Raw genomic sequence first — 13,093 nt, 5'->3', positions numbered from 1 at the left:
CGTGCACTCTGATTGGCTATTCTACTACTAGGATATCAGCTCCAGGGTGGCCGCGGGTCCTTAAAAAGTCTTAAAAAGTCTTAAATTTAATTTTCCTAAAATAAGGCCATTAAAAAGTCTTAAATTGTCTTAAATTTCAAACCCTGTGGTCTTATTTTCAATCTTAAATTTATGGAGATTTTACTCAGTCATATCGTTAAAATGTGGTACATTTTGGATGGGGAAAAAGTTTAATCGTTTTTGATGCTCACAATTATACCGCGCAGGCTCCGAATCCACCGGTTGCTAGACACATGCGTGCTTGACAACCACTCAGTGCCTGATCTGTTGATGGAGGGTAGTCCGAGCCACAATGGGTAAATGTAAATTTAATAACTGGCTGCAAGATGCAAAATACTCGTGGTGGCTGAAAGCTGTACCCAAAGATGCCAACAAGGCATACTGTGTAGCATGCTGTAAGACTTTTAAGTCGGGCACAATGGGGATAAGAGCGGTGGACTCTCATATGAAGACCGCCAAGCACGTTGCTTTTGCTAAAGGCCGTGAGCATCAGCCTCGAATATCCGACTTCAGCGCTGCCACCACTAACGGTCGTGGAGAAAAGGATAGATCTGCGAGATGTAAGAGAATATTGTGTGTGTGTGAGAGAGAGAGAGAGAGAGAGAATATATTCTATTGCGTGCATGTGAGAGAATAGTATTGTTTGTGTGTGGGTATCGTTCCAAGTGTTTTAAGAAGTGCAAGTGAGCATACCTTTCAAGTGAGTGAGCCGAAGTTTCAGGTGTATGTGCATTCACATTGTTTAACTGTTGTTTTCTGCATTGTTGTTTGACCAAAGATGGAATTGAACAATTCTGCTTACAATGTGACTCCCCAAGCAGAGAAAATAATAATAATAAAAAAAAACTGTTGCATTGGATTCTGTGTGTGTGACTTCATTCACATTTTCACATTCTTACATTGGATTCAAACGTTGTGACTACATTCTGATTGTCACATAGTTACAAGGGGGCGGCACGGTGGTGTAGTGGTTAGTGCTGTCGCCTCACAGCAAGAAGGTCCTGGGTTCGAGCCCCGTGGCCGGCGAGGGCCTTTCTGTGTGGAGTTTGCATGTTCTCCCCGTGTCCGCGTGGGTTTCCTCCGGGTGCTCCGGTTTCCCCCACAGTCCAAAGACATGCAGGTTAGGTTAACTGGTGACTCTAAATTGAGCGTAGGTGTGAATGTGAGTGTGAATGGTTGTCTGTGTCTATGTGTCAGCCCTGTGATGACCTGGCAACTTGTCCAGGGTGTACCCCGCCTTTCGCCCGTAGTCAGCTGGGATAGGCTCCAGCTTGCCTGCGACCCTGTAGAACAGGATAAAGCGGCTACAGATAATGAGATGAGATGATGGAGACTATAGATCAACAGCGCTTTTAGAGTCTTTGAACAATTTCTTAATCAGATCGTGAGTCTAACATTTCAGCATCTTGGTTTTGAGCCACTCCAGTGTAGATCCAGTGTAGCTTTGGCAGTTTGCTTCAGTGTTGTAGTTGAGTCACTAAACCTCGAGTCCGACTCCAGTCCGAGTCCCCAGGGTTCAAGTCCGAGTCAAGTCCAAGTCATAAAAAAAAAATTTAGAGTCAAGTTCACTATTGATCCAAGTTGAGTCCGAGAACAATACTCCAACTGCACCATTTGACGGTGGCTGTTTTAGCGCCATTTGCCTGCGACCCTGTAGAACAGGATAAAGCGGCTAGAGATAATGAGATGAGATGAGATGAGATGAGACATATTTACAAGTTTATCCGATCCTTATATTGTGTTCTGAGTGTGTGAATGCCTGTCAAGGAAAAGAAATGAAGTACTTCTACTAGAATAGTGTTTTCTGGTGAATGTTTACAAGAACAATAAGTTACATTAAATTATATAGTTTTTTTTTTCAAAAGAGTACGTTTTTGCGTGACTTTAGATTTGGTCTTAATTTTTTTTGGAACATGTTATGAAAAAGTCTTAAAAAGTCTTAAATTTAACTTGGACAAACCTGTAGACACCCTGCAGCTCATATACCGTGAGTAGAAAAAAACAAAATGGTAGAGCGTGTTGCAGAACCAACCGAGGACGAAATAAAAACTCGACTCAAAAACAACTCCCCCCCCAAAAAAAAAAAAACAGCAAAATATGGAATAAAAGTATTTGATGGGAAGGACATATCTTTTTTATTTTTCAAGAATTATTATTATAGCATTTTTCACAAATTGCTCCTGTCATTTCACCGATTTGTTTACATTCTAAGCGGAAATTATTTTGTCGGACGTTTTGCATAAAGTTTTTATTTATCGAATTTGCTAAAAATAAAAATGCTCTGTTTCTCAAAATCCAGTGACTGTGAATAGAATAAAACAGTTATTCTACTCAATCTCGTCGTACACGGTTTATAGCCAACTTGGTGCTACGCACCTCGTCGGCTATCAGCTCATGTACGACTCAATTTCGTGGAATAACCTAAATATATAACAGATGGCTGCTTAAATAAATAATAACACCTGGTCCATTTTCGTGTCAGAGAATGTAAATCATGAAATGTTCCTGTGAAATGCTTTAAATCGTGTCACGCTGATTTGTTTTGTGGTTTGTGCCGTAGCCTGCTGAAAAAGATTGAGAGAGAAACATGGAGAGAGAGCGGAGTGTCTCATATAGCCACAGTTACACGGCTTATGGAGAGATTACTCGATTACAGGCAATAACATATTGCTCACGTATACGCATACACACACATACAGTCAAGCCGGAAAGTCTGCACACCCCTTTCACCTTCTCCACGTTTTATTACGTTACAGACTTATTCTGCAATGGATTGAGTTCATTTTTTGTCACAAAATTCTACAACCCCGATTCCAAAAAAGTTGGGACAAAGTACAAATTGTAAATAAAAACGGAATGCAATAATTTACAAATCTCAAAAACTGATATTGTATTCACAATAGAACATAGACAACATATCAAATGTCGAAAGTGAGACATTTTGAAATTTCATGCCAAATATTGGCTCATTTGAAATTTCATGACAGCAACACATCTCAAAAAAGTTGGGACGGGGCAATAAGAGGCTGGAAAAGTTAAAGGTACAAAAAAGGAACAGCTGGAGGACCAAATTGCAACTCATTAGGTCAATTGGCAATAGGTCATTAACATGACTGGGTATAAAAAGAGCATCTTGGAGTGTCAGCGGCTCTCAGAAGTAAAGATGGGAAGCGGATCACCAATCCCCCTAATTCTGCACCGACAAATAGTGGAGCAATATCAGAAAGGAGTTCGACAGTGTAAAATTGCAAAGAGTTTGAACATATCATCATCTACAGTGCATAATATCATCAAAAGATTCAGAGAATCTGGAAGAATCTCTGTGCGTAAGGGTCAAGGCCGGAAAACCATACTGGGTGCCCGTGATCTTCGGGCCCTTAGACGGCACTGCATCACATACAGGCATGCTTCTGTATTGGAAATCACAAAATGGGCTCAGGAATATTTCCAGAGAACATTATCTGTGAACACAATTCACCGTGCCATCCGCCGTTGCCAGCTAAAACTCTATAGTTCCAAGAAGAAGCCATATCTAAACGTGATCCAGAAGCGCAGACGTCTTCTCTGGGCCAAGGCTCTTTTAAAATGGACTGTGGCAAAGTGGAAAACTGTTCTGTGGTCAGACGAATCAAAATTTGAAGTTCTTTATGGAAATCAGGGACGCCGTGTCATTCAGACTAAAGAGGAGAAGGATGACCCAAGTTGTTATCAGCACTCAGTTCAGAAGCCTGCATCTCTGATGGTATGGGGTTACATTAGTGCGTGTGGCATGGGCAGCTTACGCATCTGGAAAGACACCATCAATGCTGAAAGGTATATCCAGGTTCTAGAGCAACATATGCTCCCATCCAGACGACGTCTCTTTCAGGGAAGACCTTGCGTTTTCCAACATGACAATGCCAAACCACATACTGCATCAATTACAGCATCATGGCTGCGTAGAAGAAGGGTCCGGGTACTGAACTGGCCAGCCTGCAGTCCAGATCTTTCACCCATAGAAAACATTTGGCGCATCATAAAACCGAAGATACGACAAAAAAGACCGAAGACAGTCGAGCAACTACAATCCTACATTAGACAAGAATGGGTTAACATTCCTATCCCTAAACTTGAGCAACTTGTCTCCTCAGTCCCCAGACGTTTACAGACTGTTGTAAAGAGAAAAGGGGATGTCTCACAGTGGTAAACATGGCCTTGTCCCAACTTTTTTGAGATGTGGTGTTGTCATGAAATTTAAAATCACCTAATTTTTCTCTTTAAATGATACATTTTCTCAGTTTAAACATTTGATATGCCATCTATGTTCTATTCTGAATAAAATATGGAATTTTGAAACTTCCACATCATTGCATTCCGTTTTTATTTACAATTTGTACTTTGTCCCAACTTTTTTGGAATCGGGGCTGTACACAAAATAGCCCATTATGACAAAGTGAAAGCGGGTTTTTAGAAAATATGCTATTTTATTTTACTGACAAAAATAGGTTATTTAGTGGTTATGTATCTGTACACACCCTTAGCCTAATACTTGATTGATGCACCTTTGGCAGCAATTACAGCTTCAAGGCATCTTGAGAAAGAAGCTACGAGCTTGGCACACTTATTTCTGGACATTTTTACCCATTCCTCTTGGCATATCCTTGCAAGCTCCGTCAGGTTGGATGGGGAGCATCGGTACACAGCCATTTTCAGCTCCTTCCACAGATGTTCGATTGGATTCAGGTCTGGGCTCTGGCTGGGCCACTCAAGGACATTCACAGACTTTCTCCAAAGCCACTCCTTTGTTCTCTTGGCTGTGTGCTTTGGGTCGTTGTCATGTTGGAAGGTAAACCTTCACCCCAGTCTGAGGTCCAGAGCGCTCTGGAGCAGGTTTTCTTCAAGGATCTCAGTGTACTTAGCTGCATTCATCTTTCCCTGTATCAGGATTAGTCACCCTGTTCCCACTACTGAAAAACATCCCCACATCATGATGCTGCCACCGCTATGCTTCACTGTAGGGATGGCATTAGCCAGGCGATGAGCGGTGCCTGGTTTCCTCCAGATGTGATGCTTGGTATTCAGGCCAAAAAGTTCAATTTTGGTTTCATCAGATCAGAGATTCTTGTTTCTCATGGTTTGAGAGTCCTCTAGGTACCTTTTGGCAAACTCCAAGCGGGCGGTCATGTGGCTTTTACTAAGGAGTGGCTTCCATCTGGTCACTCTATCATAAAGGGCTGATTTATGGAGTGCTGCCTGGATGGTTGATCTTCTGAAAGGTTCTCCCATCTCCACAAGGATACGCTGGAGCTCTATCAGAGTGACCCTCGGGTTCATGCTCACCTCCCTGGCCAAGGCCCGTCTTCCCTGATCACTCAGTTTGGCCAGGCGGCCAGGTCCAGGAAGATTCTTGGTGGTTCCAGACTTCTTCCATTTATGAATGATGGTGGCCACTGTGCTCTTTGGGACCTGTAAAGCTGCAGCAATTTTTCTGTACCCTTCTCCAGATCTATGCCTTGACACAATCCTGTTTCTGAGGTCTGCAGATAATTCCTTTGGCCCCATGGCTTGGAGTTTGCTCTGACATGCACTGGCAACTGTGGGACCTTATATAGGCAGGTGTTGGCAATCCCCAATCATGTCCAATCAATTGAATTTACCACAAGTGGAGTCCAATTAAGTTGTAGAAACATCTCAAGCAGTATCAGTGGAAACAAAATGCGCCTCAGCTCACTTTTGGGTGTCATATCAAAGAGTGTGTGCACACTTGTGTACGTATGATATTTTACATTTTGATTTTTAATAAATTAGCACAAATGTCTAAAAACCTGCTTTCACTTTGTCATTATGGGCTGTTTTGTGTAGAATTTTGTGACAAAAAATGAACTCAATTTATTGTAGAATAAGTCTGTAACGTAATAAAACGTGAAGAAGGTGAAAGGGGTGTGCAGACTTTCCAGCTTGACTGTATTTTAACACACACAAGCTCATAACCCTCATAAAAAATATTCTGTCAGAGCGTAATCTGTCACAAAGTGTCGGAAATCTGGGTTTATGGAGCCGTTTTGGCAAATAACTCACACCCTGTTTCTTTGTGTTTCAGGGACTGTATGAAGATCGGAGACGTTGATGGGAAAAAGATCGGCTGTACTGTCAATCTGCTGGTAAAAAACAAACAAACAAACAAGCAAAAACATTTCCTGCTTATTAGTCTGGTTGCTCTGTCCGCATGTGACATCATTGCCAGTTTTTTTTTTTTGGTTGATTCAGTTTCATAACACACTCATGATGAGACTTAAACACACATATTCAAACACCCTATGCTTTAGACCTGCTGAGGCCTGTTTTGTATTTATCAACACACCAACTTCTGCTAAACGTAACTTGTTTTGTCCTAAAAAAATATTCTGGCAATGTTCCATCAAATGCTATGTTAAGATCGAATGCTATGCTGTGGGATCATTTACGAAGCACTGATTCCTTCTACTCAATCAGAACTTCTACAAGACGGAGCTGAATAAAGAAGAGATGTATATCCGATACATCCATAAGCTCTACGAGCTCCACCTTAAAGTCCAGAACTACACAGGTATCTCACTAAATTCACTGCCTGACTAATACCTCACCCTTCACTCACATTCTCATTATCTGTAGCCGCTTTATCCTGTTCTACAGGGTCGCAGGCAAGCTGGAGCCTATCCCAGCTGACTACGGGCGAAAGGCGGGGTACACCCTGGACAAGTCGCCAGGTCATCACAGGGCTGACACATAGACACAGACAACCATTCACACTCACATTCACACCTACGGTCAATTTAGAGTCACCAGTTAACCTAACCTGCATGTCTTTGGACTGTGGGGGAAACCGGAGCACCCATAGGAAACCCATGCGGACACGGAGAGAACATGCAAACTCCGCACAGAAAGCCCCTCGCCGGCCACGGGGCTCGAACCCGGACCTTCTTGCTGTGAGGCAACAGCGCTAACTACTACACCACCGTGCCGCCTCGTATGTTTATTTTAATAGTTATTACTCTATTCCTAGCAGCTTAAAACAGAACAGTGAGCCTTGAACATTATTTGGGACATTGGATCACACTCTCTTTGTGATACTGTTATTTTTTATCAACTTATATTTCTATATGTATACTTGTACAGGGCAAATGTTCAAAAATATTCAAATAATGGCTAAATTAGAGAAGCACAGATCTGCATGGTGTGTGTGCGGTTGGTTTCTTAATTTTTAGGTTTTAAGTCATTAAGATGAGTTTACTTTTTTGAACTTTAATTTCAAATGAAAACAGGAAGGAGCAAGACATCACTACAATACCTATATTTAAATAATATTGGATGGTGTTGAGTGCTCTATCAGATATATTTCATTCAGCTAGCATGCTAGCTGAATGGAATATATCTGATATACCATGACAAAAGCCATTATTATTATTATTATTCATACACACTCTCTTCATATCAGCATTCTCAAAGGCCAACGCGAGCTTAACCACGAGTCGGCGACGTCAGCACAGCAGTGAAGTCACCTTCCAGCCAGTGTAACATTCATCAGTAGTGTTAGCAGATGCTAATAAAGCAGTCAAGCCAGTGCTATCTATCGAGAGCAAGTAGCACAGGCTAACGACCAAGAAACTAACCCTGTGTCTGAAATCGCTCCCTACTCACTATATAGGGCACTATATAGCGTGGACGCCATTCTGTAGTGCTGTCCGAAACCTTAGTGAGGATTATTTACAGCCAATATAGTGCACTCAAAGTATCCCACAATGCATCACGAAAAGTAGTGTACAACGATGGTCACTAACCAAAGCAATACATCCCATCATGCATTGTGGTCGCGCTGAAAAAAATCAAATTAAAAATCTCAAATTTGATTTAATAAAAGTCAGCGGCAAAGAAGAACGTATTCAGCCTTGATTTTAAAAAAGAACTGAAAGATGCAGGTACTTTGTATTGATTAATGTGGGAAATGCGCTCAGTATAATATGGATTTATCACAAAAATACATGCATTTATTTTTTCACGGTCCAGTTTCCATCAAATCCTGTGCTCTGATTGGCTGGCGAGCGGGTCCATATCCTACGATACGGACCCCGGTTATGGACCTCTGGCGACTCGCTCGTTCACAACAACAACAACAACAAACATAGTAGCAATTTTTGTCAACATTTATCTTTTTTATAAGATTTATTTATAAGATTTTTATCAAAAATCTTATAAATTTTTGCCAGCATTTCTCAGTATAATAGCATTAATTTTACAGCATGGATAGCGATAACGACAGTGTTCACAGCGAAAGCGAGTTTTACTAGCCTGAGGAAGAAGAAATAAAAGAAAACATTTCAGGAGAAAGCTAAAAACCTGTTACTGTTGCTAACGCCAAGCAAAAACATGGCTGAATCCTGAATGACTCCTATTTGTATAAATAGGGGACTACATAGGCGGCAAAATGTAGTTTTTTTTCCTGCCATTGAAGTGCACTTGTATACCGAGGAGGAAGCAATTTGCATTACAGCCGTGAATGAGGATTCAAAATAGCATTAATTTTACAGCATGGATAGCGATAACGACAGTGTTCACAGCGAAAGCGAGTTTTACTACCCTGAGGAAGAAGAAATAAAAGAAAACATTTCAGGAGAAAGCTAAAAACCTGTAACTTGCTAACGCCAAGCAAAAACATGGCTGAATCCTGAATGACTCATATTTGTATAAATAGGGGACTACATAGGTGGCAAAATGTAGTTTTTTTCCTGCCATGGAAGTGCACTTGTATACCGAGGAGGAAGCCATTTGCATTACAGCCGTGAATGAGGATTCAAAATGGCGGCTCGGCTCGGTTTTCCCTTTCGGGCGCTCTCGTTTTCTGTTAGAATTTGGTAAAGAAAAAAAATATATATTATTTACCAGCTTAAGGTCGGTCCGTATGGTGAAATACCGTGACCTCGGCCTTGAATACTGACCTCGGCCCAGAGAGCCTCGCTCAGTACTTTCAAGACGTCGGTCACGGTATTTCACTATACGGACCGACCTTAAGCTGGTAAATAACATATATGTATTTATTATTTTGAAAACCCACCAGCCAACTGATCTGGCACGTTTTAATTGTGCGATAGTAATGACGTAAATACTGGCGCGACGGAGTAGTGTCCGAAAGTGTTTTTTTTTTTTTTCATTTTACCAATGAGCTCATTATATAGTCCTCTATATAGTAATTCCCTATATAGGGAGAAGGGAGTAGTGAACGAGTGAGCGATTTTGGACACAGGATAAGATTTCTGTCTCCAGACTCTTCTTCCACGCTGCACGCTCGCTACAGTATTTTCCACTCAGACTTAAGTATTTATTTCTCTATGTAATTTACTTACTTACTTTTAAAATCAACATCGACAGCTACACACAACGAAGCAACCTGGCAGCCTGTCGCTAATCCCTTGCAAAATCCTTTGCCCTGTTGCTTTTTTGGTGTCTGGCTAAGTTTTGTCTGAGCTCAAGTCCCAGCTCTAATAGTAACAGTTCGTCACTGCTTGTAAATATGCGTGAAGAAAAATCTGATGAAGTTTTGGTAGCCTTTCGGGTGTTCAACGTGTCTCTCTTTCCCGGTGAACACAGAAATGCTTCTGCGCATTCAAGGCAGAAAACGTTCTCATTGGATATTTGCATCAGCTCCGATGTGTGACGTCATGTTGTCTTGACAACCATGTAACATCGTCAACGCTCATTCTCCATTGGGTAGAGTGATGCAATATACGTCGGATCAGCGATATGCGAACAATATTGCATGCTATCGAACCAAATGAATGAAACCCGCTAGAAGGGAATAGAACACATGTTTTTATTCCATCGAAAAAGTGTCCTGTATGTATAATAATATATTTTTATTCCATAATTGTCATGTTGTGTAAGGAATAACCCACTATGCTGTGATAAACAGTAAGGCTGAGGAAGGGGGGAGGTGGGACGTGGATCTTGTGATACAAGTTGCTCAGTGAGACTCGATCAGCATATATTTGAAAATGAGTTCACTTTCACAGACTCCCACTTAAGGCCAGGGGCTAAGAGAGGTGGGCCACCCGCCTCTGATTAGAGAGCGTTAACCAAACAGTGACTCGATGTCAATGTCGGCCTTACAAAATTTCAGATGATTTTAACCAGTAGATGGCGTTTTGAGCCGCTTTCAACGCATAAAGTACTGATTTTTTTATATATATATAAAAACGGTCATTTTGTGAATATGAATACCAGCATTGATGTGTTTCATCGCAGTACCATCATATCATTTAGTTTACACCTCAAATATATATTTATGTGTCCAGTACCGCTTTAGATTATTGTTTATTAGATTATGTGGAACATCCATCGTACATAAGTCCCTGTGAATGAGCTGTTACTATAGAAACGATAACATATTGGACCTATCGTTCATACTACTGTCCGAGCCGTGTGGTTATACTAAAATAACATGCACCTACGACACTGTGGGACTAAATTATTCAGTTCATACATTATATATACTGTACATTTGTATTTTATTCTCCTCTGTTATATCCTGTAATATTATATTGTTGGATCGTGTTTCATACGAGGAAACTATTTTTTTTTCCGTTTTAATTTATTTTTGTAATTGTGTGGGCGGCACGGTGGTGTAGTGGTTAGCGCTGTCGCCTCACAATAAGAAGGTCTGGGTTTGAGCCCCGGGGCCGGCGAGGGCCTTTCTGTGCGGAGTTTGCATGTTGTCCGCGTGGGTTTCCTCCGGGTGCTCCGGTTTCCCCCACAGTCCAAAGACATGCAGGTTCGGTTAACTGGTGGCTCTAAATTGACCGTAGGTGTGAATGTGAGTGTGAATGGTTGTCTGTGTCTATCACTACGTTCACACTGCAAGGCTTAATGCTCAATTCCGATTTTTTTGTGAAATCCGATTTTTTTGTGAGGTCGTTCACATTAACAAATATATGCGACTTGTATGTGATCCTCAGTATGAACGAAAAGCGACCTAAAAGTGTTCCGCATGCGCATTGCAGGATACGACGACGTCACACGCAGTGAGCATGGCCAGTGTTTACGGAAGTAACCTAAAGTTTCCTGTGTATGACAGTAGCCAGCATGGAGTACCTGGCGATGATGCAGTTGTTGTTGCGACGGAGCCAGAACATGCACAATAGCCTGATGTTAAGGAGGAGGTTGAGAAGGAAGAGGGCAAGGGTTTTGGCTCAGGCGTTCTGCGGGGTAGTGACTGCAACCTCCGTTCAAAGGAACATCAAAGCCATGTTGTTGTAACTTTTTCTGGGAGACCCGCTGCCTACTTCAGCGCAGAATAGTGACGTTTGTGGCTTGTTGATGACGTGTAAGTCGGATGAATGCGACCTAGCGGTTCAGACTGAAGTCGCATATGAAAAGATCGGATAGGAATTGGAATTAGGACCACATATCCAAACGGCCTGGGTCGGATTTGAAAAAATCGGATCTGTGTCGTTCATATTGTCAATAAAAGATCGGATACAGGTCACATATGGGTGAAAAAATCGGATTTGAGTCACTTCAGCCTGCAGTGTGAACGTAGTGCTAGTGTCAGCCCTGTGATGACCTGGCGACTTGTCTAGGGTGTACCCCGCCTTTCGCCCGTAGTCAGCTGGGATAGGCTCCTGTGACCCTGTAGAACAGGATAAAGCGGCTAGAGATAATGAGATGAGATTTTATTGTGCATTTTATTCCCTTTCCCTTTGGTAAAGTTGCTTTGACAGAATTTTCATTGTCAAATCATTGTTAAATCTCTATATGTTTGTGTGCATTTGTGTATTTGCGTGTGTGTTTGTGTGTATCAGAGGCAGCGTACACTCTGCTGCTGTATGATGAGCTGCTGGAGTGGACAGAGAGGCCTCTGAGGGAGTTCCTCACCTACCCCATGCAGAGCGAGTGGCAGAGGAAAGAGTGTTTACACCTCAGCATCATCCATAACTTCGACAGGGGGAAGGTCAGCGCTCTCTCTCTCTCTCTCTCGTCTCTAGCTCCTTTTACACAACCAGTGCTCTTTTCAATGCTGTGTGTTATATGCTGACACCTTGTGGTTCAGTTTTAGCCAGGCATTTAGGTATGAATGTGTGTGTGTGTGTGTGTACACGTGTACTGTATGTGTGTGTATGGTGCCTGGCAAGAACTGGCCCAACATCCAGGGTATATTCCCCCCCTAATGCACAGTGTTCCAGGGATCGACACTGGATTCATAATGGCTCTGACCCAGATGAAGCACTGACTGAGTGAATGAATTAATGAACGAATATATAAACTCATTATATTTAACAGTTATTCCACAAAATCGAGTCGTACATGAGCTGAGAGCCATAAGCCATGTACGACGAGATTGAGTGGAATAACTGCTTTATTCTATCCACATTCGCTGGATTTTGAGAAACAGAGCATTTTTATTTTTTGTAAATTTGAGAAATAGAAACTTGATACAAAATGTCCGACAAAATAATTTCTGCTTAGAATGTAAACAAACCGGCGAAATGACAGTAGCAGTTTGTGAAAAATGCGATAATAATAATAATTCTTGAAAAATAAAAAAAGATACATCATACATGTCAACCTTTGGTCAATCAAACCTGTATAACCAACCTCCAAAATCCGTATTCCCCTTATAAAATCCATATAAGATGCAAATTAAAATAATTTACCTAAAATTTGAATGATAATTAGCAATATATATCCCAGTTACTTTTTATTCAATATTAATAACAATAAACCTTCAGAATGAATACAAAGTATGTTTCCAGTCTCACCTGTGAAAGGTAATCCCATGTGATCTCGTTTGGACGGTAAACCTGTTGGTACAGTTAAACGCAGCACATGAATGAGACATCTTTATTCTCGGCTACTGTATACCAGAGACGGCTGAAGAATCTCCACTTTGCCACATCCAATATGGCGGCGAGGATGACGTATGATTCTACGCAGAAGGCGGTTGGTGGGATTCTCGCAATGCGGTGTGCGCATGATCAAAAGTGGAACGAAGTCTCGCTACCACAAGATAACGCGCAATTTCATA

General features: G+C 41.6%; 1 protein-coding gene across 1 annotated transcript in view; it reads left to right on the top strand.

Annotated features, from left to right (window-relative positions):
• The window catches only part of dock4 (dedicator of cytokinesis 4), a 214,840-nt gene that overhangs the window by 154,683 nt on the left and 47,064 nt on the right, over nt 1-13,093 (top strand). The window contains exons 33-36 of the mRNA XM_060926739.1: nt 2,621-2,716; nt 6,140-6,200; nt 6,532-6,625; nt 11,871-12,019. Of these exons, the coding sequence (XP_060782722.1) occupies nt 2,621-2,716; nt 6,140-6,200; nt 6,532-6,625; nt 11,871-12,019 (400 nt within the window). The remainder of the gene's footprint in view (nt 1-2,620; nt 2,717-6,139; nt 6,201-6,531; nt 6,626-11,870; nt 12,020-13,093) is intronic.

This window comes from Neoarius graeffei, chromosome 8 (genome assembly GCF_027579695.1).
Source record: "Neoarius graeffei isolate fNeoGra1 chromosome 8, fNeoGra1.pri, whole genome shotgun sequence".
Classification (NCBI taxonomy): Eukaryota; Metazoa; Chordata; class Actinopteri; order Siluriformes; family Ariidae; genus Neoarius; species Neoarius graeffei.
Note: the sequence above shows the minus strand (reverse complement) of the source record. Positions and strands in the feature narration are given on the sequence as shown.